Consider the following 27193-nt stretch of genomic DNA (forward strand, 5'->3'; position numbering starts at 1 on the left):
CGGATCTGCGTTAAAACTGCTCCGGTTGACATCGATTTTTGGCACGTGAGCGGCTTAATTTTGCTGCGGGGCGCCTGGAATTGGAGCGTCGGGCTCCCTTGGTCATCACCAAACTGTTTTGGTTGTGGCTTTGATTAAAACGAGGCGATTTCTGCACATGGAGCCAAAAAAAAATGCGGCGGTTGTGTTGAATCTGAAGGATCAATCGTTGCCTCCCAGGAGCAGCAACTGGGATTGATGGGGAAAATCTCCGGTCTCCGCTTCCTGGCCAGACTGGGCTCCGTTATGTTATTTCTTCAACCCCATCTGTCCTGTTTTTTTTTCTTTTCTTTTTTTTTTTTTCCACCATTTCTACGCTATCAACTTTTCCGGTGGGCTCTGCCGGAGCATCTCGTGGTGCCTGGAAGCAGCCGGCAGCGCTGGCAGCAGCCCAAGGTTTGAACGGCGCCGGCGGGACCCTTTTCCTCACACCCTCCGTGTCCGAGACGGGGATTTTTCGGATGCACCTCCAGAGGGTCAGACCCCCATCTCCTCCCCCAAACTGTTGCCTTCCCTTTCCAGGAGCCAAGCTCAGCCCTGGGGCTGGGGGCAGCTTTTCCTTTGACCCTATGGATTCAGCCGGCGGGAGGAATTTGGGAACCTGAGGCTCTGGCTTTGCACGGCCGCTTTGCAGCGAGGTCGGAGCTGTCCGTCTATTTTATTTCTGGGAAATTATCGGTGGGCAAAACTCCGCGGAGAATTCAGGAACGGGGGTGAAAAGGGTCGGGGCAGGGGGTGGGAGGCGAGCGACCACGCGTGTGCGTCAGGGTTAGGAATCGCGTCTCGGCTGGGCACGCCGGAGGAGAGAGGGGGAGGGAAAAAAAGAGAAGGGGAAAAAAAAAAAAAAAAAAATCAGTTGCAGCCGCGTTTTTCCAAAAAGCCCCAACGTTTTCTGCTCGCCGTCGCTTCCAAGAAACGGAGCGAACCGGGGAGGTAAATTGCAGTGATTCATCGCGGGCAGATCGGAGGCAGGAAAATGGGAGTTTGCTGCTTGCCCCGTGCCCGCCGCGGGCTCGGGCTCGCTCGGGCCTGGCTGGCGCCGAGGGCCTGACGCCCACCCACGGCTCGAGCATCCCTGCATCCGCCGGCGGGAGCCACCAGAGAAACCAGCACCGGGAAGGAAAACAACCCGGCGAAGGCCGAGAGCCGAAGCGGAGGCATTTTTCGCCTGCGTTTCTCCGGAGCTATCGGAACCAGCTGCCCGTGAGCCGGGGAAATGGGGGGGGGCAGTGGGATGGGGGTCCCTGGGGGTGTCTGGTGTCTGGGTGTCACCTATACCGCGCATCCCCCGACTCCTCTCCTAAATTTTGGGGGTAGCATCGCTGCCTTGGGGACCTCTGGGGTGGCCAGTGGGGCTGGGGGGGCTTCATTGAGAAATGGAGCGTGGGAAAAAGGGGGCGGGGCTTGGGGGCTGCCTGCCCGCGGATTGGCTGGGGGGGGGGGTGTGGGGGGAGACCCCCCAAATTGTGCCGGAGAGGAGAGGGGTAGCCTTAAGCTTGCAAAGGGGATGGGGACACCATAGGGACCCCCTCCTCGATATGATGTGCCCCCCCCATGTGTTTGCACCCGGGCGGCTGCAGCGGGGCCCTGGTGACACGAGTTGCGCCGGTCTCAGCCCGGAGGACAAAGCCCCTTCGCGGGGGGGCCCAGACACATCCCTCGGTGGGTGCTCCGGCCAAAAAAGCCCCCCCCAACCTGCTGGTGTTTTAGGGATCACGCCCCCGAAGGACAGCCCTGGGGGTCCTGGTGCTGCGCGGCTGATGGGTGGCGGGATGGAGCACTGGGGGGGGGGGGGCCAGGATGGGGGGGAGCCCAAAATGTCGCTGGGATTTGGGGCTCCGGGACCACTTGCATTGTGCTGAGGGTGAGGATGTGGGCACACTCGGGATTTGTTTGGGGTGGGGACGTGGGGACCGCACGCATCGCGTCTGGGGTTGGGATTTGGGGACCCCCGCGTCACACTCGGGGTCAGGACGTGGTGACCCCCTGCACCCTGCTTGGGGGCAGGGACGTGGGACCCTCGGATGGGCGTTGGGACACGGGAACCTGTACATTGGGGTCAGGTTGGGGGGACCCTCCCATGGCACTTGGGGTCACAGGGGGACCCTTAGGTGGGGGCTGGGACACGGGGACCCTTGCCTTGGGGTTTGGGGTCAGAACTTGGGGACCTTTTCATGGGGGAGACATCGGCATTGGGGTCAGGACTTCGGGACCCCTGTACGGGGACCGCAGCGTCTTCCCAGGGCTCAGCGTGCTGGAAACGGGGTTCGGGGGGGGAGGGGGGGGAAGGTTGTGTCTCTCCTGTCCCCCCTCGCAGGGACCGTGACCAGGGGCTGGATCCGGGCTCCTGCCACTCACTCCAGCTCTGCCACCCTGGGGTGGCTCCAGATCGTTCGGATGCCTCACCAGAGCCACTTAACCCCACCCTGAGCCAACCTGCGCCCCCCAAACCCGCTGCCATGAAGAAGAAAGCGGCCAACGGGAGGGGGCCGGATCCTGCCCCCCCGCAGCAGCGGGGCCGCAGCATCGCCAAAGCGGCAGAGGTGATTTCCCCATCGGGGGGACACAGTGGGATGGGGACACCCCGAGAGGAGGTTTGGGTGTGGGTGCGTCCCCGTCACCCCCAAACCATCATAGTGGGGGGGTCGTTGCTGACACGGGTGGGTTTTTTGCCCCCCACGCAGTATGTGGGCTCCTTCGTGGTGGAGGACCTGGACCTGCAGCAGCACGCAGGGCACCTGGAGGAGCAGCTGCGGGCGCTGAAGGTCGGGCACCCCCCACCGCTCCCCCTCGCTGGGAAAGTGGGGGACCCCGAATAGTGGGGGGGACCCCCAGGTGATGCAGCCTGGACCCCCCCTCCAAAAAATGCTGCATCTCCCCTGGCCAGGACTGTCCCAGGAGGAGGCCGGTGGTGCTGAGGTTCAGCTTGCAGGGGCTGAAGGTCTACGGTGCCGACGGGGAGGTAGGGGTGCTGGGGGGGGGGGCATCGTGGGGGGGGGGAGCCGTGGGTGCTGGGGGGGTCATGGGTGCTGGGTGCTGCTGGAAAGGTGCTTTGGGGGGGGAGTTGCACCACCCCAAGCATTGCTTTTTGCTCGGGAACCTGCTCAGTGTTTGCACCCAAGGTTGCAACCTGCTGCGTGGATAGGGGTGACCCCGGCACCGCTCGCACCCCTCGAGGGGGGGTGTCCAGGGGTGCTCGGTCCCAGTGACCCCCCGCCTGCCCCCCTTTTTCCCGCCACCCTGGCCTCGTCCCCGCAGACGCTGCTGATGGCGCACGCCCTGCGCCGCATCCTGTACAGCACGTGGCGACGCGCCGACCGCCAGTTCGCCTTCGTGGCCCGCAACCCCTGCAGCCCCCCCGGCACCCTCTTCTGCCACCTCTTCGTGGGGTCCCCGGGCGAGGTGCGTGACCCAAACCCCCCTTTTTTTCCCCCCCAAAAAAATCCTGTTCTTATGATTTTAATATTTGCACGCAGCTTCTTTTGCCTCCCCCAGGCGCAGACCCTGCACCTGCTGCTCTGCCGCTCCTTCCAGCTCTGCTACCTGCTGGCGCACCCCGAGGCGCAGGCGGGCGACGGGGACCCCGGGGGGGTCGGGGTGCTGCGGGAGCCCCTCAACCCCGAGGAGGTGTCGCGCAACGTCAACGCCCTCGTCTCCTTCCGCCGCCTGCCCGCGCTCGCCGGCCTCGGGGCCGGGGTAGGTGCACCCGGCGGGGCGCTGGGTGCTGCTCCGGGGGGGGGGATTTGCTCCGCGTGGCAGTTTCACACGTGGGATTTTTGGTTTGCACGGCGTTTCGCACGGCGCGTTTTCACACAACGTCTTGCACGGCTTTTCTTGCACGGCCTCTCTTTGCACAGCATTTCTTTCGCAGCAGTATGCGCACGGTGCTTTTTGCAGGGTGTTTTTTTGCACAGCAGGATTTGCACGGCGTTTTTTGCACTGTAATTTTTGCACTATAATTTTTGCACTATAATTTTTGCACTATTATTTTTGCACGCCGTTTTGCCTGGCGGTTCCCACGCAGCGCTGCGTTTCGCACGGTGTCTTGCACAGCGTTCTCTTGCACGGCCTTTTTGTACGGCGTTGCGTTGCACAGCTGTGCACGCACGGTGTTTTGCACAGCCGTTTCTCACGCGGTGTTTTGCACGGCGCCTTTTCGCACAGCGCCTTTTGCAGGGCCCATCCTGCTCAGCCTTTTCTCGCGCGGTGTTTTGCACAGCCCGTTTCAAACGGCATTTTGCAGGGCAGTTTTTTTGCACGGTGTTTTGCACAGTCTTCTCTTGCACATAATTTTGCACAGCCTTTTCTTCTGTAACGTTTTGCATCAGGTTGTTTGCACAGCATTTTATCGCACAGCAGTTTTGCACGGTACTTTTTAGCACAGCGGTTTTTTGCACGGCACTTTTTTTGCAGAGTGTTTTGCATGGCATTTTTTTTGCACAGGGTTTTTTTTTTGCATTATTTGCATTTTTTGCACAGCAATTTTTGCGTCGCGCTTTCGGCATGGCGTTTTTGCAAAGTGTTTTTGCAGGGCGTTTTTTTTGCGTGGCATCTTTGGCATGGGGATTTCCACAGCGTTTTTTTGCACAGTGTTTTGCACAGCATTTTTATGTAGCGTATTTTGCACAGCAATTTTGGCACAGGCCTTTTTGCATGGTGCTTTGCACAGCTTTTTGGCACAGCGTTTTTTGCAAAGTGTTTTTGCGAGGCAGTTTTTTTGCACAGTTTTTGCATAGTGTTTGGCACAGGAATTTTTTTGCCTGGCATTTTTTGCACAGTGGTTTTTTTTGCACGCGATATTTTTCGCACGGTGTATTTTGCACAGCATTTTTTTGCATTTTTGCACAGCGGGGTTTTTTTTGCATGCCGTTTTGCCCAGCGTTTTTGCACCCAGCGTTTCTTTGCACAGCGTTTTGCACGGCGTTTCGCCCAACAAGCACCCCACCGCCCCCCTCACGGCCCCTCCAACCCCCCAGGAGCGGCGCGCGGAGCTGGAGGGCAGATCGGGCGCCTGGCGCCCGGGGAACCCCTACTGCTCCCCGGTTCTGGTGCGCAAAAAAGCCATCCGCAGCAAAGTCCTGCGCTCGGGGGCTTACCGGGACTGCGGGGGCGAGAGCCAGCTCCACCAGCCGCCCCGCGACACCGGTGAGTGCCAGAGGGGAAACTGAGGCACGGCAGAGGGGACGCATAACCCCGCTTTCGGGGAGGAGGGAGGATTTTTGGGGGCGAAGAGGGGATTAACGGGTTCCGGCAGCGGCGGCGGGATGGGAGAGCAAAGGGGCGAGGAGCTTGGCCTTCCTCCCCGAAAACGAGAGCGTCCTCGCCGCGAGCGTCTGGGCCTTCGCCGGCATCGCCAGGTGAGCGCGCGCCCCTCGCCATCACGTCATCCCCCCCCACCAGCACCCTCCCCTGCGCCCACCCGCCCCCTTGTCCCCTCGCCAGGGACGGTGGCATCGCGCTGCTGCGGCGGGACGTCCCCGGCGCCTTCCTGCTGCGCCCCGAGCCCGGGCTGGCCAAGCGGTGGTGCCTGTGGGTGCGGGCGCCCTGCGGCGTCGTCCCCTACGGCCTCTTCAGGACCCATCAGGGCCGGTTCTGCGTGGAGGTGAGGGTGCTGCAGCGGTGCACGGGTGCATTTGGTGTGTGAGCGCATGGGTGTGCTTGCTGCGCGGTTGCAGCGGTGCACGGTTGCACCCGGGCTAAGTGCATTTGGTGCATGGATGCACTCGGTGCATTTGTGCATGGATGAAGTGGTGCATGGGTGCAGGCATGCATTGGTGTGCACATGCATTTGATGCAACGTGCATGTGCATTTGATGCATCGGTGCATGGATGCTCTAGTGCACTCAGTGCATCTGTGCATGGATGAACTGGTGTGCACCAGATGGGTGCACCCATCTGTGCATGGGTGCACTGGTGTGCACACGCATGTGATGTAATGTGCACATGCATTTGGTGCATCTGTGCATGGATGCAATGGGGTGCAAGTGCATTTGGTGCATCGGTGCACAGATGCGCTGGTGCACTGAGTGCATGGAAAAACTGGTGCATCGGTGCATGAATGCACTGGGGTGTAAGTGCATTTGATGCACTGCAGAAGTGCGTTTTGGTGCATCCATGCATGGGTGAACTGGCATGTACATGCATTTGATGCAGGGGTGCACAGGTGCATTTGCTTCACAGTTGCATCGGTGCACGGCGCACAGGTAGCAGTGGGTGTGGGTGCACAGGTGTATCCACGCTTTAGTGTGCAATCACATTTGATTCAGGGGTGTATCAGTGCATGGGGCACGGCTGTGTGTGGGTGCACAGTGCACGCGCACACGCGTGCATCAGTTGGTGCATGAGCGCACAGGTGCATGAGTGTATTTGAGTCACACATGCACCCGTGTGATGGTGCATGGGCGCACTGGATTTTTGGGTGCACAGTGTACAAGTGCACGGGTACTTCTGTGCATGGGTGCGTTTTGTGCATGGTGCACAGTACATGGGTGCATTTTGTGCATGGGTGCGTTTTGTGCATGGTGCACAAGTACATGGGTGCATTTGGTGCATGGTGCATTTGGTGCATGGTGCACAAGTGCATGGGTGCATCTGGTGCATGGTGCATTTGGTGCATGGTGCACAAGTGCATGGGTGCATTTGGTGCATGGGTGTATTTGGCGCATGATGCACAAGTACATGGGTGCATTTGGTGCATGGTGCACAAGCGCATGGGTGCATGGTGCACAAGCACATGGGTGCATTTGGTGCATGGTGCACAAGTACATGGGTGCATTTGGTGCATGGGTGTGTTTGGCGCATGATGCACAAGTACATGGGTGCATTTGGTGCATGGTGCACAAGTGCATGGGTGCATTTGGTGCACGGGTGCACCTGTTCATGGGTGCGTAAGTATTTGGTGCATCGGTGCATGGGTGCATTCAATGCGGGGGGGGCCCGGGGTCTCACCCCCCGCCTCTCTCCCGCTGCCCGCAGCACTCCAACGCCGAGTTCGCCAGCGTGGCCGCCCTCCTGGCTCACTACTCCGCGCTGCCGGGGGGCTGCTTCTGCCGCCTGGCCCCCGGCCGCCGCAACCCCGGCTACGAGGAGCGGGACCCCGGCGGCGGGGCGGGCGCTTGGGGAGAGGCCGCCTGGGCGCCCGCTGCCCCCGCCGGGGCGCAGCACGAGCGCGGGTAGGCCCGGCCGCCCCCGGCCCGCGCCCGCCGGCCCCCCCCGCCCCCCCGGCCGGCTTCGATCGCTGCCGCCCGCCCCCGCCGCCAATAAACGGCTCTCGTGCTACCGGAGCAGACTCGTGAACGCGCCCGCGTGCGACCGCCCGCCGTCACGGGGCTCGCGGGGCGGGTCTCGCCCCACGCTGCCCGTCCCCCGCCCCCCGCCCCGGTCGCCGGGGCAACCGCGTGGGGCCGCTGCGCGCATGCGCGGGCTCGTCCGCCGGCGCTTCCCGCCGCTCCTCAGGGCGCGGCGCGGGCTCGCCTCAGCCTCGCGCTGCTGCCGCGCGCCCCGGCTCGCCTCGGGTCTCGCTCCGCTCCCTCGGGCTTGCCGGCACCTCCAGGTTTACCTCAGGTTTCCCCCCGCCCGGTTCCCCCTCGGGCTCGTCCCGGCTCCCCACAGTCACCTCAGGCTTTCCCACCTCAGCCTCCCCTCAGGCTCCCCACAGTCACCTCAGGCTTTCCCGCCTCCAGCCTCCCCTCAGGTTCCCCCCTCGGGCTCGTCCCGGCTCCCCACAGTCACCTCAGGCTTTCCCGCCTCAGCCTCCCCTCAGGCTCCCCACAGTCACCTCAGGCTTTCCCGCCTCCAGCCTCCCCTCAGGTTCCCCCCTCGGGCTCGTCCTGGCTCCCCACAGTCACCTCAGGCTTTCCCGCCTCAGCCTCCCCTCAGGTTCTCCCCCCGGCCTGCCCAGTTCCCCCTCTGACTTGCTCCAAGTCTCCCCCTTTCCCTTCGTCCCTCCCGAGCTTTTCTCCTCCTCTGTCTCCCCTCCTCCCCCAGCCATTTGTGGCTCCCCTGACTCCCCTCACACCTGGTTGCACGGGGGCCCTTCCCCTCGGTGCCCCTGCCAGCAGGTGGTGAGGGCTCACCCCGCCGAGGGACACAGGCCCCCCGTACCCCCTGCCCTGCCAAGCAGCTGCGTGCGGGGCTGAACCGGGCCTGGCAAAATGGCCTCGGAGGCGGTGAAGGTGATCGTGCGCTGCCGGCCCATGAACGAGCGCGAGCAGGCGCTGGGCTGCAAGGCGGTGGTCAGCGTGGAGAGCGCGCGGGGCCGGTGCTTCCTGCAGAACCCCGCCGCCGCCGGCGAGCCCCCGAAGCAGTTCACCTTCGACGGGGCGTACTGCCAGGAGCACAGCACGGAGCAGATTTACAACGAGATTGCCTACCCGCTTGTGGAGGTGAGCGGTGCCCAAAGTGCCCGGCACAGCCAACGCGTAGCTCGAGGTGTGGGCTGAGTTTTACATGGGTAGGTGATCCCAAAGCGGAGCTGATTTACAGAGAGAAAACAGTCCTGTCCGCTGCTGTAAGAGCCTTAGCTGGAACCCTGGGGTGCGGAGGGCAAACCAGCATCCCAGCAGTAGGCTGGGAAATGGAGGAGAAAAAAAAAACTTTTTCAGCAGCCGGTGAAGGCACTGAGGATAGAATTACATTTAATTGTTTTAGGCGGATGTTTATATGAAAGATGAACCCCTCTGAGCAGGCCGTGGAGATGGTATCTGGACAGAAATTGCAGTGGAAAGCGATGTGAGGAAAAGGGGCACCAACAAGACTCCTGAGGATTTCAAGGACGTTTTTACTTCCTAGAGAAGATAGGGAACCTCAGCCTGTTTTGAATAGCAAAATGAGAGGTGATATGTTTGTGGCCTTTTAATACATCAGCACGATAAACAGCTAGGTGAAAAAGGAATCTGTTAAGCAAAAGAACCACAGTTTCCTCAAAAAAACCCAATTTTGTTAGAAGAAGAAACGGATAAAATGGCTAGGGATATTTTTAAAATGGAAGTTCCTGATCGGGAGAACAACCAGGGTCTGAACAGTAGGTTGTTAGGTTTATAGATTATTTGCTTTTTCTTTAAACCTTAAGAAATCCAAATATCTTCTGTTCCTACCATGCTTCTCTGAAATAGGACCAAGTGGAAGTGAGGCCTTCTTTCAGCCAGCTTTCTGAGAGAAAATGAGAATAATGAGCTAGAGACCGTCCTTTTGGCCACCCTACAATCAACTAGCGTTCTAGTCGTCTCTCTGGGTTTCGTAAGACTTTTCAGCCCTATGGCAAAAATATTCTGGTCTTCTAAGTGTTGTCAACTGCCCTTCCTCTTTTTAACACCTGCATTTCTTCAAGTTTTCTGTTTTTCACAGAAAATCATCGATTTATATGGTAGCAGAACGCATTTTTTTGTTATTACACTGTGATGGCGTATGAAGGTCAAGCAGTTGTTTGATGGTTACTTCCAACTCTTTCTTTAAAATACCTTTTATGAGGTGGGGTTCAATCCATACAACATACTTCCATTTTATCTGCTTTTCCTCTGTTTCCAGGGTGTTACTGAAGGCTACAACGGCACCATATTTGCCTACGGCCAGACTGGCAGCGGGAAGTCATTCACCATGCAGGGAATCATGGATCCTTCTACACAGAAAGGCATAATACCCAGGGCATTTGAACACATTTTGAGAGTGTGCAGGTAGGTGTGTAACCATGTTAAAAGGATCCCATTGTAAGATGGTGTGATAATCTAGAAACACCAAGGAGCGAGAGCCAGTCGCACTCAGGAACAAGAATGGGGACAGGCTTTTGGATATGCTGCCTCTCATAGAACGGTTTGGGTTGGAAGGGACCTTCAAGATCATCTCGTTCCACCCCCCTACCATGAGAGCAGGGACACCCTCCACTACACCAGGTTGCTCAAAGCCCCATCCAACCTGGCCTTGAACACTTCCAGGGATGGGGCAGCCACAGCTTTTCTGGGCAACCTGTGCCAGTGCCTCGCCACCCTCAGACAGAAGAATTTCTTCCTTAGATCCCATCGAAATCTCCCCTCTTTCAGTTTAAAGCCATTGATTGCCCCTTGTCCTGTCACTCCACACCCTTGTCCAAAGCCCCTCTCCAGCTTTCTCAGAGCCCCTTTAGGTACTGGAAGGTGCTGGAAGGTCTCCTTGGAGCCTTCTCTTCTCCAGGCTCAACAGCCCCAACTCTCTCAGCCTGTCTCCAGAGCAGAGATGCTCCAGCCCTTGGATCAGCTCCGTGGCCTCCTCTGCACCTGCTCCAGCAGCTCCACGTCCTTCTGATGTTGGGGACCCCAGAGCTGAACGCAGCACTGCAGGGGGGTCTCAGGAGAGCAGAGCAGAGGGGCAGAATCCCCTCCCTCGACCTGCTGCCCACGCTGCTCTGGATGCAGCCCAGGACACGGGTGGCTTTCTGGGCTGCCAGCGCACGGTGCCGGCTCATGTTGAGCTTCTCATCAACCAGCACCCCCAAGTCCTTCTCCTCAGGGCTGTTCTCCATCCATTCTCTGCCCAGCCTGTCCTTGTGCTTGGGATTGCCCTGACCCATGTGCAGGACCTTGCACTTGGCCTTGCTGAACTTCATGAGGTTCACCCAGGCCCACCTCTCCAGCCTGTCCAGATCCCTCTGGATGGCATCCCTGCCCTCCAGCGTGTCGACCGCACCACACAGTGTGGTGTCACTGGCAAACTGGCAAGGGTGTGCTTGATCCCACTGTCCGTGTCACCGACAAAGACATTAAACAGCACTGGCCTCAATACCAGCCCTAAAGCTGAGGCCCGTACGTAGCCAGATGAACTGCACCATCATCTCTGCTGACTTTACAGACTTGTGCTTGAGATGTTTAAGGACCAAAAGTCCCTATAGTGAGTGTATTGAGTGGTTACACCTGGGAATGAAATGCCAGGAGAGATTTGATGAAGTGCTGACAGGAGGTAGGCACTCAGCTGGCATTGAGGATCTACGTGGGCTGCCTACTTGCCTTCATTTTATGAACCTCACCCGAAATTGTTCCTGTTTTGTGCAGTGTGCTGAAAATGCCAAGTTCTTGGTGAGAGCTTCCTACCTGGAGATTTACAACGAAGACATACGAGACCTTCTAGGAGCTGATACCAAGCAGAAGTTGGAGGTGAGGTGGAGTCAGTGTGTCTCAATTAGGAAGTTCTTTAATTTGCTCAGATAAGTGCTATCACAAACACCTCGCAGAAGTGCAATAATATGCTCTGTCAGAAGCTGAACGCTGGAATAGTGATGAATATGGAAGCCAAGAGGAGATTTGGAGGGACTTTAGTGAAAAGTTTTGTGGCAGAAGGAACAGGATCCAGTCCCACTATCAGTCCTGCCTGATGGTGGCCAGTAGCTTAGCAGGAGCTGCGTAAAATCAAGGATGGAATAAAGTGCTCGTGGGGCAATTTTTTCCTAATCCTCTTCCTCTGGCTGCTGCCTCTAAATCAGGAGGATTCTGTGCCTTATAAATGTTTAATCTGATCCAGTGTAGCTGCGGATGATCTCATTATCTGTCTCAAACAAAAAAAGGCTGATCCTTTTTGGAGGGCACAGAGCAGATATTACTCCCCATGGGTAAGGAGGGCAGTTTCCAGGAACTCAAGAGGGTAAACTTTCCTGAAATCCTAACCAAGGGGTCTGATTTTTATAGAAATTATATCTTGGTGGCTTTGCAGATCTTTTTACCCGTGTTCCTGGGGGGAGCTGCAAATCTCCTGCCCTAATTGACTTCCCTGCAGGACTGCCCTTGTGAGGAAAACCGAGGCAGTAGCTCCATCTGCCGCACAGACGTGCCAAGATGGTGCCAGACCCAAACTGCCTCACGGGGCAGATTTTTTTTTTTGAACAGGCTCCTGTTTAAGGGAGGCCAAACCCATGTTCCAAGTGTGCTTTGCCTGTGCACGTCGAGAGAGAGAGAGGGTGGGAGAAGGGGACTCGCTGTTTCGGAAGGTGCTTGCTGCAGTTTCCCATCCTTTGTTCCACATCAGCAGTGATACCGGTTTCCATGACGACTGCAGTTGGCACTGGGAGGGCAGGAGTTGGGCAGAACAGTTGCCAGGGTAACACCATCGAGCTGGTGACAGCTGCTGCCTGTTGCTGCCTCCGCCCAGTAATTAAGAGAGTCATGTCCTGCAGAGACCAAAAATCCAGTCTGGCCCATAGATTTCACAGATTTCTAGGTTGGAAAAGACCTTAGAGATCATCAAGTCCAACCATCCCTAATCCCCATTAAACCATATTCTCAAGTAGATCATCCACCCTATTCTTAAACACATCCAGGGATGGGGATTCAACCACCTCCCTGGGCAGCCTATTCCAGTGGCTGACAACCCTTTCAGAGAAGAAATACTTCCTAACATCCAACCTGAATCTCCCCTGACTAAGCTTATACCCATTTCCTCTTGTTCTATCACCCATCACTAATGTAAAGAGCCCTTCCCCCACCTCCCCACCATCTTTTCTCAAGTATTTGTAGGCTGTAATCAGGTCTCCCCTCAGCCTCCTCTTCTCCAGGCTAAACAGCCCCAACTCCCTCAGCTGCTCCCCATAAGTTTTATTTTCCAGCCCCTTGACCAGTTTAGTCGCCCTTCTCTGGACTCGCTCCAGGAGCTCAATATCTCTCTTAAAGCGAGGGGCCCAAAACTGGGCACAATATTCCAGGTGCGGCCTCACCAGTGCCGAGTACAGGGGCAGGATCACTTCCCAGTTCCTGCTGGTCACACTATTCTTGATACATGCCAGTATCCCATTGGCCTTTTTGGCCACCTGGGCACACTGCTGGCTCATATCAAGCCGGTAGTCAGCCAACACCCCCAGGTCCTTCTCCGCCAGGCAGCTCTCCAGCCACTCTTCCCCGAGCCTATAGCGATGCTTGGGGTTTTTATACCCCAAGTGAAGGACTCTGCACTTGGCCTTATTAAAGCTCATGCCATTGGCCTCAGCCCAACGATCCAGTCTGTTCAAATCCCTCTGAAGGGCCTCCCTACCCTCGAGCAGATCGACACAGCCTCCCAGCTTGGTGTCGTCCGCAAATTTACTGAGGGTGCATTCAATCCCCTCGTCCAGGTCATTGATAAAGATGTTAAACAGAACTGGACCCAGCACTGAGCCCTGGGGAACCCCACTGGTGACCGGCCTCCAGCCGGATTTAGTCCCATTTACCACCACTCTTTGGGCTCGGCCATCCAGCCAGTTAACCCAAAGGAGGGTGTGCCTATCCAGGCCAGCAGTTACCAGTTTCTCAACCAGAACACTATGAGAAACTGTATCAAAGGCTTTACTGAGGTCAAGGAAAACTACATCCACAGCCCTTCCCTCGTCAACCAGGTGGGTCACCCCATCATAGAAGGTGATCAGGTTTGATTGGCAAGACCTGCCTTTCATAAACCCATGTTGACTGGGCCTGATCACCCGGTTAACCTGTATGTGCTCATTAATAGCACTCAAGATAACCTGTTCCATGACTTTGCCCGTCACCGAGGTCAGACTGACAGGCCTGTAGTTCCCCGGATCCTCCTTCTGCCCTTTTTTGTAAATGGGGGTAACATCCGCCAGCCCCAGTCCAGCGGAACTTCCCCAGTGAGCCAAGACTGCCCAAAGATAATGGACAGGGGTTTGGCAATGACATCCGCCAGCTCTCTCAGGACTCTCGGGTGGATACCATCAGGTCCCATAGACTTGTGGGCATCCAGCCGATGAAGCAGATCCTTGACCCGTTCCTCTTGGATCACAGGAGCTTCGATCTGCTCTCCCTCCCTGCTCTCAGACACCATAGGCCAGTGTTCTTCTGTGTCCCCCAATTCTCCTCCAAAATCCCGTTTCTGTTTGTTCCTTTGCCTTTCACCCTCAGTGCCTTTGGTGACTCTGAAGCCCACAGTCACCCCCAGTGGCATGGAACCCTGTAAAGAGCAGATTTTACAGAGCTCTGTGAGGAAAATGTCCCCATCAGTCTGTTGTGGAGTTAAACAGCCACCGTGTCCTCAGTTGGGTGTTCCTCAAACACAGCTGGACCAGCCGCGGGGTTCTCTGTAGCGCAGGCAAAAGTCCCAGTGTAGGAACAGTCTGGCTGTGGTTCTGTAACTGGATCCATCGTGGCCAGTTGCGGCTTTAGAACAAGACAAATCCTGCCTGGTTTAATTTCCAGCCCACTCTGCTCCGTCCTGTGCGGGTGTTTTTACAGCAAACACGCTGTTTCACGTTGCTGCTTGTGGCATGCTGGTATGGAAGGATCTGCTTCGGCAGCCGCGCTGCCAGCCGCGGTGTTTGTCGCTCCGCGACACCGAGTCACGACAACACTATCTTGATATCTCAGCTGACACGACGGAGTTTTGCTTATGAACTCCGCAGGTGTGGGGCGGAATGCTGGTGTTGAAAATGAATTCAGCTCGTTTCACATTCCCAGTGTGGAGGGGGCTGGTGGAGGAGTGCAAGGATCTCTTGATTTGGTTGGTGTTTTTTATGTAGGTTTGACAGATCCTTCAAGATTTGGAACATTTAAATTGTTTATTAACATGCTGTAGGACATTTTTTTTTTCTTCTGCACGATTGATAATTGCTGAAAGGATGCTGTTAGGTATTTAACACTCTTGTCTCTATCCAAGTGCCGGGATGGGATTTTAGAGCACCTTAAAAATGAACTAATCTGGAGAAAAATTATTATAGTCTGCCTGTGCGTGACGGGTGTGACTTTGGGAATTTTGTCAGCGAGATCACAACGCCCTCTCAGAGCGGAGGGGTTCAGCAGAGCACCGGTAACAATATCCGTGACTGCTGGATCTGTGCGTGGATTTTAAAAAAGCTCCTTGTGACTGAAGAGATATTAGAGCCTTCACCATAATAGGTGAAAAACATTTCAGCTCTTTTTTAAAAATATGCAGTTTAATAATAGGGGAGGTAGAAGGCGGCTCAGCGCGGGTTTCTTGTGGCCTGGGAGATGTCTGAATCAACCAGCAAACTTTCGACTTGAATTCTTTTTCTCTGCAGAGCCAGGAAGGTGATTCCTTCTTTTTTTGTGGGGTTATATTCCTCCTTCAGAAACATTCAGGCTTTTTGCTGGCAGCCAGATAACTTTTTTGCTGTACTGCAGTTTAACTTCTCCACATCTAAAGCTGACGTAGCCCTCAAGCTCGCGGCCGACTCCCAGCACGTCTTCCCTTGGCACCTCTTGTCCTGACCTCGTGTGTCCTCCCTGTTTGCAGCTGAAGGAGCACCCGGAGAAGGGGGTGTACGTGAAGGGGCTGTCTCTGCACACCGTGCACAGCGTGGGCCAGTGCGAGCAGATCATGGAGACGGGCTGGAGACACCGAGCAGTGGGTTACACCCTCATGAATAAGGACTCTTCCCGCTCCCACTCCATCTTTACTGTCAATATGGAAATCTCCACCGTAGGTAGGTAGCTGGATGTCCTGTGTTAGGCCTGAATCCGTGCGGTCTGACCAAAACTGAGATCCCAAATGATTTTTTAGGTCCAGTAGAAATCAGGATTGTGCCCTGGCACGGACATTCTTCACAGTGTGAAATGGCTGAGTATTCAAAGTTAGTTTTTTTTTATTTTTTCTCCTTGATTCCCCCTTGGGAGGGAAACTTCTTGCACTCAAACTGGGAACGTATTTAATTCTCCTTCCATTTCTTTATCTTCTTAAACATTTATCTCCAGCAAAGGGTGCTAAATCTCACAGCACCATGCTTGGAGTTCACGCATTGTCCAGCCTGGAGAAAGTTCTATCATTATCCGTCTCGCCTGACCTCCTTCCCAATCATTGCAGGATTCACCTGACGACTCCTTCGCTGAGCTTAACCACGCAGCACGTCTTCTAAGCAAACAGCTGATCTGGCTTTAAAGATGGAATAAAAAAAATCCTTTAATGATGTTTTAGTGACTAATTTTCCTGAGTATCTCATTTCAATTGGCGTTTCTTTAGCTGGTAAAGCTGCCTCGCTGGGTTTGAACGCAGACCTTGAACGGGTTTTTTCTGGGAATAAGAAAGGAATTAGTGTCCTGTGTTCTGCCTAGTCCTTGACCCCGGCTGAGGCTGTGAACAGCTCGGCTTCCTCCTCATCAGCTGTTTCAGTCTTGGGAAAACTTACACAACGTCTTCCTAAACTATGGTTCCAGATGTTGGTGTCAGTACCTCACTATCCCAAACGGTGTGTATGGGATTTGGGGAATTTCTCAGTTAGCACAGCTGGTGGATGCTAATCCTTGCGATTTGTGGGTCTGTAAAATCCCAATTTTAATCCCAACAGGGGAAAAGCAGTATTTACTCTCCCTTTTTGTGCTCCATATGGGTGCAGGGCTCTTAATCTAGTCTGCAACCATGGCTCTGATTTAAAGCTTTGAAAACTTGTTACTCGGAACAGCATGGCAGGTGGGGAAACTTGCAGTTAAACGGAAGACAGCTGGAAGATTTGAGGAGAAAGTTGAGGGTTCTGGTGCAATCTGCATAACTGGATGGTTCTAGTAGAGTAATCATTAGTTGGAAAAGTTAATGAGGTTGGTATTTATGTTGTCATCCTTAGGCTTTATGGAGGGGTGCATGGGGAAGCTCAAACTTATTTTCCATTTGAGCCTGTAGTGAATTACAATTTACAGGCAGTTGATACTTTAAAGGATCTCTTTGCAATTGTGCGGACTAAAATGACTCTTTAAAGTACCAGTTGAAATTCAGGAGCGGGATTATGGCAAACACCAGGCTCTCTGGCCCTAGATGTACGAATTGCACAAGTTACCATCGGTATTTTTACTGTATTTAGAGCAGCAGATGTTTTATTCCTTTGCATCGTGCTTAGGGATTGATTTGTGAATGAGAAGGATGTCGTAGATTCGGCCGGCGCTGGCCGATGGGCTGTAAGAGGAATTGGTCGGGCAGGACTTTTGGGCTGCTGCAGGCGTTTTAGCAAGAGCCTGGGGACCGTGTTACACCATGGAAACAAAACCACGGAGCTTGGAGATGGGAACAAACAGCCTCCCTGGATGAAAGGACTGGCAGGAACCAAAACAACTTTCTAATTGCCTGTCAGTGTTTACACAAACTGAGGGAAGGAGGGAAAGGGTTAGAAAACCTACTTTTTGTCACTCACCCCAGCTCTCAGAAAGGGCAGTGAGAGGGCGCTTTGTTTAAGCTCCATCTGTTTTTTGGTTGTGGTTTTTTTTCCCAATTCTCCCATGTCTTGACATGCCAGAAAGATCTGGAGTGAAACGAGTTTGCTCGGTGGCAAACGTGAAGTTCCACAGTTAACAATTTATTCCTGGAACTGGGCAAATACCCTGGGGCCATAGATCACAGATTTTTTTGGTGTTTACTTGTGAACTTTTAACTCTCTCCCATGCATCAGATTATTCATTGGTCGTGTCTAGGTACGGTCCACAGCCATAAATCTCAGCTCTCACTAAATTCCAGGCTAGGTTTTGTAGAAGGCTGTCTGGAAAAGGGCGGACTCGGTTAAAACCTTGATGTTCTTTTTGCTTGGACTGCTAAAGGAGCTCTTCCCATGAACTTGGGTTGTAATCATGGGGGATGATTGGGATGTGGACACCCAAGAGTGTGGTCCAGCGCTTAGGACAGTAGTCTGTGATTTGGGAATGTGTGTCTTTCTCACTGAGAATGTCATGAGTTGAGGAGGAACAGATGCCGCCGAGCGTGCCTGTGTGCTGACTCACGGCGCAGTTTTACAGCTTTCTGGGCGAGAGGGGGGATCTGCTGGGCTTCCTAATGTTCCAACCGGCTCGGGATAGAAAACCAGACAGTGAGCCGTGATGGTACCTGACAGGATGTGCTTTTTCTTTTGAAGCACAGCAAGAAACTTCTTGAATTACGTCCATTGATTAGGGTAGGTTGGATTCCAGGCTCGAGAAAAGCTGTAGTTTGGGGGTTCATGGAAAAACTCTTTCCCAACATAGCGTACACAGTAACCTTCCTGCCTGTCCCTCCACATCACGGAGGCGCTGAGGGAGCCTGCTCTTTCGCCTGTGCTCTCCAGCTAGCCCTGGCTCCACTTGCTGCTCGTTGACTCCTCAGTACATGCTTCTTCCCTTCTTTCTCTCCAATTGTCAGACGTTGTTTAACTTCACGGAGCCGTCTGAGGAGGAAAAAAGTTGGATAAACTCACGGTGTGACCTTGTTATTTGCAAAGGGCTTTGTGTGAAATTCTAAATGCTGTGGAAATATGCAGGGAGGGGGTGTGTGTGTGTGTTCAGAGCTCACTGGGAGACTAAGAATGACATGAAGTTTTTACTGTGCAGGATCTCATTCAGGAAAGCACTGAAATGTGTTTTAATCTAAGATTAAGTAGATATTTATTTACTTAAGAGAGTCAGGGCCCACATGCAGACAAAGAACAGGGCTTGAACAGGAGCGTAAAGCCAAGAGATCTGGTTTTTGACTGCTAAGATGCTTCCTCTTAAGAAAAGCCTAACCCAGAATTATTTTTTCGCAGACGAGCAAGGGCAGGACCACCTGAGGGCCGCCAAACTCAATTTGGTGGATCTGGCAGGAAGCGAGAGACAGTCAAAAACTGGAGCCACGGGGGAGCGTCTCAAAGAGGCCACCAAGATCAACCTCTCCCTCTCGGCTCTGGGCAACGTCATCTCGGCCCTGGTCGACAGCAGGTGCAAGCACGTCCCCTACCGAGACTCGAAGCTGACCAGGCTGCTGCAGGACTCCCTCGGAGGGAACACTAAGACGCTGATGGTAGCGTGTGTATCTCCGGCTGACAACAACTACGACGAAAGCCTCAGTACTTTGCGCTACGCTAATCGGGCGAAAAGCATCAAGAACAAGCCCTGTATCAACGAGGACCCCAAGGATGCTCTGCTGAGGGAGTACCAGGAGGAGATTAAGAAGCTGAAGGCCATTCTAGCTGAGCAGATGAGTGTGAATAACTTGTCAGGTAGGACAGCCCTTCGTGGTTCCGGAGATGTTTTATCTTTGACAGAAAAAAAAGAGGTTTTTACATGTAAAATGCTCACTGGATTTAACCTCACCCTGTCCCTTAGCTGTTGGAGGAAGAGTTCTCCATTCTGGTAATGGACTTTTCCTTCACTGTTGCCAAATTTACAGAATGGTTTGGGTTGGAAAGGACCTTCAAGACCATTCGGTTCCAACCCCCCTGCCATGGGTAGGGACACCTTCCACTACACCAGGTTGCTCAAAGCCTCATCCAACCTGGCCTTGGACGCTTCCAGGGATGGGGCAGCCACAGCTTCTCTGGGCAACATGTGCCAGTGCCTCAGCACCCTCAAAGGGAAGAATTTCTTCCTTAGATCCCATTGAAATCTCCCCTCTTTCAGTTTAAAGCCATTGCCCCGTGTCCTGTCACTCCGCGTCCTTGTCCAACGCCCCTCTCCAATTGAGCTTATTCCACTGGTAAAGACCATCTCGGTTATCCGGTATTTTCAATAACGACAAATTCTGTTAGAAAATGCTGATGTGATTAAAATCCTCAGCTCTTCTTGGTCATTCCGGCTAGAATTTGGTCAGTCACAGAAGAGAGGTTTCAGCTGGCAGAGCAAAAATGAGCTGCAAAAGAAAGAATAATGTGAAATTCTTTATTAAATATCTACATATGTTTCCAAAATGTAGCATCAGCCCCCATTCTCCAACACTGCAAATTTCGGACCCTGCAATAAAAGTTCTGCTCTGCTGACGGCGTTGCTTGCGGAGAGCACGCTGTCCTCTCTCTGAGGGTTCAGCCCAGCCTCAGCACACTCGCTCTTTGCTACGACACAGGAATAGCAAATGTGGGAAGAAATGGGTAAGAGCAGTCTCTAGAGACGGATCACCTTTTGAGAATTATCCCCTAAAACCCAGCAACTTTCAGCAGAGGAATAAAGCTGTGAGATTATTTTTTTTTCCCCATTTCTGCCACCTTTCAGAAACAGCTGTGAAGAAAAAAAGGCAACTTCCTTGCACCTTTCATCTCTTTCCCAGTGTCTTTTATCTTTCAAATCTGTTAGCATAGGCCTGGGAACAAGTCTCCTGTTATTCTGTGAAAGAAATTCCATTTATATTCGCTTTCAAATACCTGAAGCTTAAAGCTCTCCCTCTCCCCTCAGCGCCGACTCCTTCTCTCCCCACACCTATGGGGTCCCAGGCCAGTGGGTGTTTTGGCAGCGCAGGTGCTGGCACACGAGCACGGTTTAGAGCAGCGCAGGGATTGCCATGTTCTTTGCTGGCAGCCAGGTTCTTCGTTCTGTTTCCAGGCATTCTCCAGACAATCCCACCCAGGAATTGTGAGTGATTTTTTTTTTCTGCTTTGCTTTATAGGGCTTCGACCTGCTGAGACTGCTCACCTAGCAGCGAAGCCAGCTCCCCTCCTCCAACCCCAGGTAGATCTCGAAGCGGAGAAGCAGCTGATCAGAGAAGTAAGTCAGGAGTGGGCATTCCGTAGTGTCTTTTGATGAGGGCTTGTGGGTTTTCCTAATAATCCTTACAAATATGGTGCAGGGTTGTGTGGTTCAGCCTTTTCAGTACGCATCTCTTCCTATTTTTTGATCCTTGAGCTTCTCCTATGGACAGAATGCGTGTTGATGGAGGCCTTATTTACAAAGCCACTTTCTCCCAGCAATGTTCCCACCACTCTGGAGGTGAATTGGAATGGATTCCCGGGAAGAATTTTTGAAATACATATAACAAGAAGCAGAAACTACATGTGAAACTTTCTCCCTCCTGTCAGAGGAGGGAGAAATAGCGGGGAGGAAAGCAGCAGTCAGATGTTAGGAACAGTATAGGGATGAAGATAAAGAGGGGATATGAAACCAGGAGGAAGAATCAGGAGTTGGCAGTGAGGACAAAGAGAGAGGGGCCAGAGGAAATAAAACTCTCTCCTTGCCCTTTACCAAGCTCCTTCCAGGGCACCACATCTGCCCAAGATAGTGGTTTCTAGGGCTAACTAGTCACTTTCCATCAGTACTGTGTTGGCTTAAATCATGGAAAAAGTCTGTGACTACAGGAATGGCAAAATTTTATAGGGGTGGACAGAAAATGTGACCTAGAATGGACTTAGATGTGACCTTGTGTAGAGCTCGTCAGGCTGTCTGTCTGCTGTGCCTTTCAGGAGTATGCAGAGAGGCTGGCCCAGCTGAAGGCCAGCTATGAAGCGGAGCAGGCGTCCCGGGCCCGCCTCGAAGAGGACATCAGGAGCCTGAGGAATCACTACGATCTCAAGCTGTCTGCTCTCGAGGAGAACCTCAGGAAGGAAGCAGGTGTGGACAAGGCAGGTGGCGGCTGCGCGGCGCAGGCTGAGGGTTCCCTGATGCTTTAGGCACGAGCAGACGCAGACTGTTTTTGCAAAGTCAGATGCGTGGCAGCCGCTGCGACCTTCAAAGTGGCAGAGACTGCCACTGCAGCAAGTGCTGCCTGGCAGCAACAGCAGTCCCTGCTCTCAACCCTCCCCTGTCGACAGCAGGAGTGGTAACTCTGGCTCTCCCAGGCCACTCTCTGTCACAGCCTTGTCCTCTTCCCTGTTCCCCTGACTTCTTTTCCCTGCCAGGACCAGCCTGGCCCTACCCTGTAAGCCTTGAGGCGATGGAATGCGATTTTGGCCCACGTAGCTGTGAGTTTCTTCTGACTTAGTGCAGATTTTCTCTCGAGCAGAGGTCTGAGCTGCAGAAGCGACTGGTCTCGGCAGGCGCTGCTCTGCCTTAGAATCATAGAATCATGGAATGGTTTGGGTTGGAAGGGACCTCAAAGATCATCCAGTTCCAACCCCCCTGCCATGGGCAGGGACACCCTCCACTACACCAGGTTGCCCAAAGACTCATCCAACCTGGCCTTGAACACTGCCAGGGATGGGGCACCTACAATGGGCCTTGATCCGATGGGCTTTGCACAACTCGCACGCCCGAGCCGAGGGCGGCTGCCGCAGTCTCTTCCGTCGCATGCAGGTGTGAGGCAGCCTTTGGTCTCCCGGTGGATTATCGACACCATCGCTTTGCTGGAGGGTGGACCTTCCTCTCACATTCCTATGAATTGTTGCCAGCTCTCCTCTTTGTTACTCCTTTTCATTCACACTTTCGCAGCGCCTCAGAGCATGTTTTGCAACGTGCTTATGCAGCACTTACTGCTCGGTTTTCATTCCTGAATCTATATTCTTCAGTTTTGATGCTATCACTTGCTCAGGTGAGAGGTTTTTTCCCCCTCTGATTACAAATGTGCACCCCTGGCCTCTGAAATAGATTATTTGTGTGCCAACACGAGGAGCCAGCTTCTTCTAACCCTGGGAAATCTGCGTTCCCTACCTGATATGCCCTCTTTGATGGCTTTTACTGACCAGCATAAATAACAGACCTTTTCCTTCCAAACACACAGTTTTTAGCTTTCGGTGGAGGCTTTGTGTGATGTTTTCACAGATTTACGCTCTGGTTTGGCAGAGCCTGTTAATTACATGGTGGGTGTTTCCTCTTCTACTCCTCAGCTGCCGCGAGGACTGAAACTGCTCCTGACGAGACACCTTTGCCTGAAGACCCTGTTGCTGCAGCAGAGGAAGAACCGACATCAGCCCAGGTACCCTCCAGGCTGCTTTACCCCCCTGGGCTGAATAAACCCAAGTGCATAGCGTCGTGCTTCATCTATCCCGATCCTGGCATTCCGTCTTTTCAGAGCTGCGGCCTTTGGTTTCCTCTTGTCCTCAGGACCCAGCAAAACCTTGGACTGTCCAGGACGCCAGCGATGCGAGCGCTGGAGCGGAGGTGGCTGTCACTGCCGAGGGGATTTCATTGCCTGCAGACCAGCAGCAGGTGCTCGCCAGGTCAGTGACTACGCTGCTCCTGCTAACTGCCTCCTGCGCGTTGCTTCTGACACACACGAGCAAGGAGCAGCCCTCTTCTTCCGTGATATCACAACTGTCGAGCTTCAGCCATCACTCCAGCGCAGTGCAAAAGCAGGAAGACGTGTATTCTGTACTCCAAAATGAACTTTTTCCTATTTGGGCAGAGAAATAGCTGTTAGCTGCAGCGTTTGATGATGCCAAGCACCAGAATTATGAGAGAAAAGTCGGGAGAGGTCTCCGTCAGCAGATGTGGATGCAAGGAAAGTGTGCTTTCCTGATAACAAATCCTGCCCAGATCTGTAGGCAGGGAAGTCTATTCCTGCTCAGGTTTTTTGCAGGTGTAATTTATGAAGAGTTTATCAAATTGAGTCTGGCACTCGCTGACGGAGCTTAAGTGCCCAAACAGGATATGGAGGCAGCCTTTTTCCTCTTAAAAATGGTTTTTGAAGGGCCTTCCTGCTGCTCGCTGTGCGTGTGGGTGGAGGGGAGTGTGTCCCCCACGACTCTCTCTTGTCGCTGAGGTCACTTTTGATGACCCCCACGCATCTGACAATGTTTGCAAGACGTCAGCCAGAACTGACATCAAAATTTCCCAATAATCACGTTTTAAGAGGAGCATTAGACCCAGGGCCTGCAGCGCAGGGCCGGGATGCGAGAGCTGCCTGGGCTGTTTCAGAAAAACACACTTTAACCATATCCTGCTGATTTCTCTCTTTTACTCCCTGAAATGCTCAACGTAAGACACATTGTGGATGATGGAGTTTGATTCTGAAAAGTCACGTGGTTTTTAACAAGTCTTTCAGCTTTACTGTGCGCTCCTGTGGTGCACACTCGCTCTGTTGGGCCTCTCCCAGCGAAAAAAAAAAAGAGCTACTAAGAAATCTAGAACAGCAGTGTCTGTAATTTGCAGGCAATTCTGTCTATTAATGGCAAGGTCTCCAAAGAAACCGTTCGTTTTGGCTGTATCAAATCTGAATAACCCCATCGCAGCGTTCCTTTTTGTGACAAACAAGCGAAAAACGCTCTTCCCGTTCTGTTGTTAAAACCAGAGTTTTCTGCAGATGAGGCAGGAGGGTTTGGTTCCGTGGGGATGGGGACCTTCCAAGCCACATTGGGACGGCTGCAAGATCTCCGAGACTCGCTCGGCAGGGCGAGGATTCAAGCAAACGACACCAAAGGCTGCTTGGCAGGCACAGTGACGTAGGAGAGCAGGTCATCTCTGGTGGAGAAGGAGCTCTTCCAATGGGTTTGAAGATAATTAAGAGGCTGTTATCAGCGGAGGTTTTATCAGCAGTGGGGTTTTCTCCAATTTGAGCCAGTGCTGGTCAACCTGAGCTATCTATTCTGCTGTGGTTCTCCATGCAGACAGAGAGAACGGGTCCGGAACATGGTTTTACTTCCGTGTCGGAGCATATGGAGCCGTGCAGCATGGACATGAAATGAGCTTGATTTCAAGTATGGGCCTGTGCCAGCGCTCAACTAGAAATGCTGACATCACCCAAGGCATCAATCCTGCCTGATACTGCCCCAAAAAAGAAACTATCCTGTGGCTCCCAGCCATATCATTTCCATGTCCACCATTTAAAATAGCTTTTTTTTAATGTAATGTTGGCACTTTTCGTGCTTGCCTCGAGGGTCTTTCACAACCAGAAATAAAAATTGAAATATAAATTCCACAAAACAAGAGTTTTAAAAAGAACTATGTGAGCGTAGATGTAGATTTCCAGCCATGTTGACACAGGTGCTCAGAACAACACGTGCTTTGCCTTGGCTCCACAGGAGCATCTGAGACAGGAACTTAGGAATGAGGAGAATTTGTCGTGATCACTCAGGGCAGCAAATCTTGTCAGAAATCACTATTTTCTGTTCCGTGCCTTCCCAAACCTCGTTCAGGTGAGGACACATGTCCTCCGCGCTTACGCGGACGGTTCTCCGTACTGCGGAGCTAAGAGAAGCCTTTGCCTTTTCCAGGCTGCAGCTGCTCGAGCGACAGGTGGTGGGAGGGGAGCAGGCTCAGAACAAAGACCTCCAAGAAAAGCATAAACGCCGGAAAAAATACGCAGATGAGCGGAGGACGCAGCTGGCGGCCGCGCTGCAGCAATCCAACGAGGACAGCAGCGACTGGGTTCTGCTTAACGTCTACGACTCCATCCAGGAGGAGGTTCGAGCCAAGAGCAAACTTCTGGAGAAGATGCAGAAGAAGGTGAGCAGCTCCCTCTTATCCCTGCTGAGAATTTAGAGATCATCTCTTTCCTTCTCTGCGTGCCCCTTTTTTTAGGTTCAGGAGGTGTTTTAGGGCAGTGTGCTTAGAGCATGACCCTGTCGGTGCCAAATATTTTATCTGTGTGCCTGCATTAGCACCGATCAGGCTTTTTCCCTGAATTTTTACAAAATATGGGATGCAGCAGCCCTCAGGGTGGTGAATTAAGCTGTTGAAACCCAAACCAGCACCTGTTTTAGAGGCTGGTCTCCTTGTCCTGCCACACACTGGCTGGAGGGTGATGTCTGGTGATGGCAGAGGATGTGACTCCCTCTACTGACCTGCGCAATCTATTGCACCGCGTCCTCCAGTTCCCATATCCCACTTGGGTTCCGCAAGGAAATCAGCCCTGGAAAAGTTTTCTGAGGAAAAAAAAAAAAAAATATATATAAAAGCAATGCTGTTAAATTTTAGGCACACTTGAAAATCAGTTTTGCTCTGAGATGAGACAGAATCAGGAGCTTCAAAAAAACCCATAATCTGTGTCCTAAACCCGCCCACTTTATTTCTGTATTTAGGTTATTAAGGAATAATAACCTAATGAGGTTATTATTTTTATTTACCTAAATAATAAGGTTATTATTTTCCACCTTTGTCATCCAAGCTCGGAACTCCGGAGAGTTCGTTAGCACTGGTCGCAGACCACACTCGTTGGATTAATTTATGGTCATTCAAAGACCGACACTCTGGAGAAACACAAGAAATCTTTAATCGAAACAGAATCATCTCTCCACACAGATCTCATCCTAATTTTTAATTCCAAATCCTCTCAAACGCTGAAGCTTTTGTGTCTTTCCATCCTTCATCCTTCATCCTTCTTCCTTTCATCCTTTCCTGACAAATCCCTGTACTCCCAGTAACCGTCGGTCTCTCTCCGTTATAATCCCAAAGACGTAACTTGGTTTTCCGTCCCAGCTGCGGGCTGCCGAGACCGAGATCAAAGATCTGCAGTCGGAGTTCGAGCTGGAAAAGATCGATTACCTCAGCACCATCCGCCGGCTGGAGCGAGACCTGCTGCTCTTCCAGCAGCTGCTGGATCGGGTGCAGTCCCTTGTCCGCCGGGACTGCAACTACAGCAATCTGCAGAAGATCAAGCACGAATCTGTCTGGGATGAGGAAACCGGCTGCTGGAAAATCCCAGAGCCCGTCATTGAAAAAACCCGCCTGCCCGCAGGTAGGAGGAGCGTCCGGATGGTGCCGCCGGTGATGGGCCACTTCCGGGCCCAGCACATCACGTTTGGGCCGCGCTCCCGTGTAACATCTCCAACGTCCGGATCCTTCCGGAATCATAGAATGGTTAGGGCTGGAAGGGATCTTCAAAGGTCATCTAGTCCAACCATCCCTGCAACAAACAGGGATATCTCCAGGATTCCCAGTGCCCGGAGCATGGCGGGGACTGGGGAGTGTTAATTGTTTTAGAGACAACGACCCTTTAACGCCACCGTCTCTTCCAGCAGCTGTTCCAGCCCCGCCACAGCCCACACCTGCCGGGAAGAGCCCTTCAGCCGCGCGTGGCGAGCTAACGGTACGGCGCGCGTCTCCTTTTTATCCTATTTTACCGATTCTGCCGTATTTCTAAGCCAGTGCTACATTTTCCGCTTCCAGCCCGAGGAAGACCGCTACAAGCTGGCGCTCAACAAGAGCGACAGCGAGACCATCGCCACCAACTACTTCCGACCCACGCGTGCCAGCCAGATCCTCCTTGCCGACCCCCCCAGGAGCCGAGGTACCGCCACCTTTTCCCGGCAGACCGCCGCCAGGCACCTTCATTTTCCTCATTTTTGTTTTTTTGAGGGAGCGCTTTTGTGGCTCGGCTCCCTTGACCTCTGCAGGGATTTTTCGCAGGACCAAGCCAGTTTTTTGGCGTCCTGCGAGGAACCGCTGCCCGCCACAGCCAGTTCCTCTCCTCTTCCAGCTCCGCCGGCGCCGGAGCAGGCTCCGGGCAGCGCTTCGGCCGTGCTCCGACCCCAGCTCCGGCCCTTCCGCCTGCAGGCCCTGGCCCTGGCCCCGACCGCCACCACTGCCACGCGCAAAAAGGGCAAAGCCAGCTCCGGCAGCCGCCGCCTCTGACTCCGGCACCGCTGGCGTTTCTGGCAACGCAGGAAGACGCCAAATCCCTGTGGTTTTGC

At 53.5% G+C, this 27193-nt stretch overlaps 2 protein-coding genes across 3 annotated transcripts; both read left to right on the plus strand.

Moving 5' to 3' along the window:
* Positions 1 to 2498: 2498 nt before the first annotated feature.
* SH2D5 (SH2 domain containing 5) lies at positions 2499 to 7215 on the plus strand. Of its 2 annotated transcripts, none has more exons than XM_086625734.1 (9): positions 2499 to 2582; positions 2724 to 2804; positions 2927 to 3001; positions 3298 to 3441; positions 3535 to 3741; positions 5016 to 5184; positions 5294 to 5396; positions 5482 to 5641; positions 7015 to 7215. In XM_086625734.1, the coding sequence occupies exons 1-9, from the start codon at positions 2499 to 2501 to the stop codon at positions 7213 to 7215; spliced, it is 1224 nt and encodes a 407-aa protein (XP_086481860.1). The 2 variants fall into 2 exon arrangements, with proteins under 2 accessions (XP_086481860.1, XP_086481861.1); XM_086625735.1 differs by having other exon boundaries at positions 3535 to 3735.
* Positions 7216 to 8192: 977 nt separating this feature from the next.
* On the plus strand, positions 8193 to 27134 carry KIF17 (kinesin family member 17). Its single transcript, XM_086625496.1, has 14 exons — positions 8193 to 8423; positions 9565 to 9698; positions 11045 to 11159; positions 15235 to 15424; positions 18473 to 18925; positions 20302 to 20399; positions 21092 to 21239; positions 22451 to 22539; positions 22668 to 22783; positions 24776 to 25007; positions 25980 to 26238; positions 26522 to 26582; positions 26645 to 26790; positions 26980 to 27134. Exons 1-14 carry the CDS (start codon positions 8193 to 8195, stop codon positions 27132 to 27134), a joined length of 2427 nt encoding a protein of 808 aa, XP_086481622.1.
* Positions 27135 to 27193: the final 59 nt, after the last annotated feature.

Source organism: Tauraco erythrolophus, chromosome 23, assembly GCF_009769465.1.
Source record: "Tauraco erythrolophus isolate bTauEry1 chromosome 23, bTauEry1.pri, whole genome shotgun sequence".
NCBI classification, from domain to species: domain Eukaryota; kingdom Metazoa; phylum Chordata; class Aves; order Musophagiformes; family Musophagidae; genus Tauraco; species Tauraco erythrolophus.

Bases quoted from the DNA above. Each gene is read 5' to 3' on its own strand.
- SH2D5 (XM_086625734.1), top strand. From the start codon at position 2,499: ATGAAGAAGAAAGCGGCCAACGGGAGGGGGCCGGATCCTGCCCCCCCG. The intron at 2,805-2,926 runs GTCGGGCACCCC...TCCCCTGGCCAG, and splicing joins AGCAGCTGCGGGCGCTGAAG to GACTGTCCCAGGAGGAGGCC. The intron at 3,002-3,297 runs GTAGGGGTGCTG...TCGTCCCCGCAG, and splicing joins TCTACGGTGCCGACGGGGAG to ACGCTGCTGATGGCGCACGC.
- KIF17 (XM_086625496.1), top strand. From the start codon at position 8,193: ATGGCCTCGGAGGCGGTGAAGGTGATCGTGCGCTGCCGGCCCATGAAC. The intron at 20,400-21,091 runs GTAAGTCAGGAG...TGTGCCTTTCAG, and splicing joins AGAAGCAGCTGATCAGAGAA to GAGTATGCAGAGAGGCTGGC. The intron at 21,240-22,450 runs GTGTGGACAAGG...TCTACTCCTCAG, and splicing joins GAACCTCAGGAAGGAAGCAG to CTGCCGCGAGGACTGAAACT.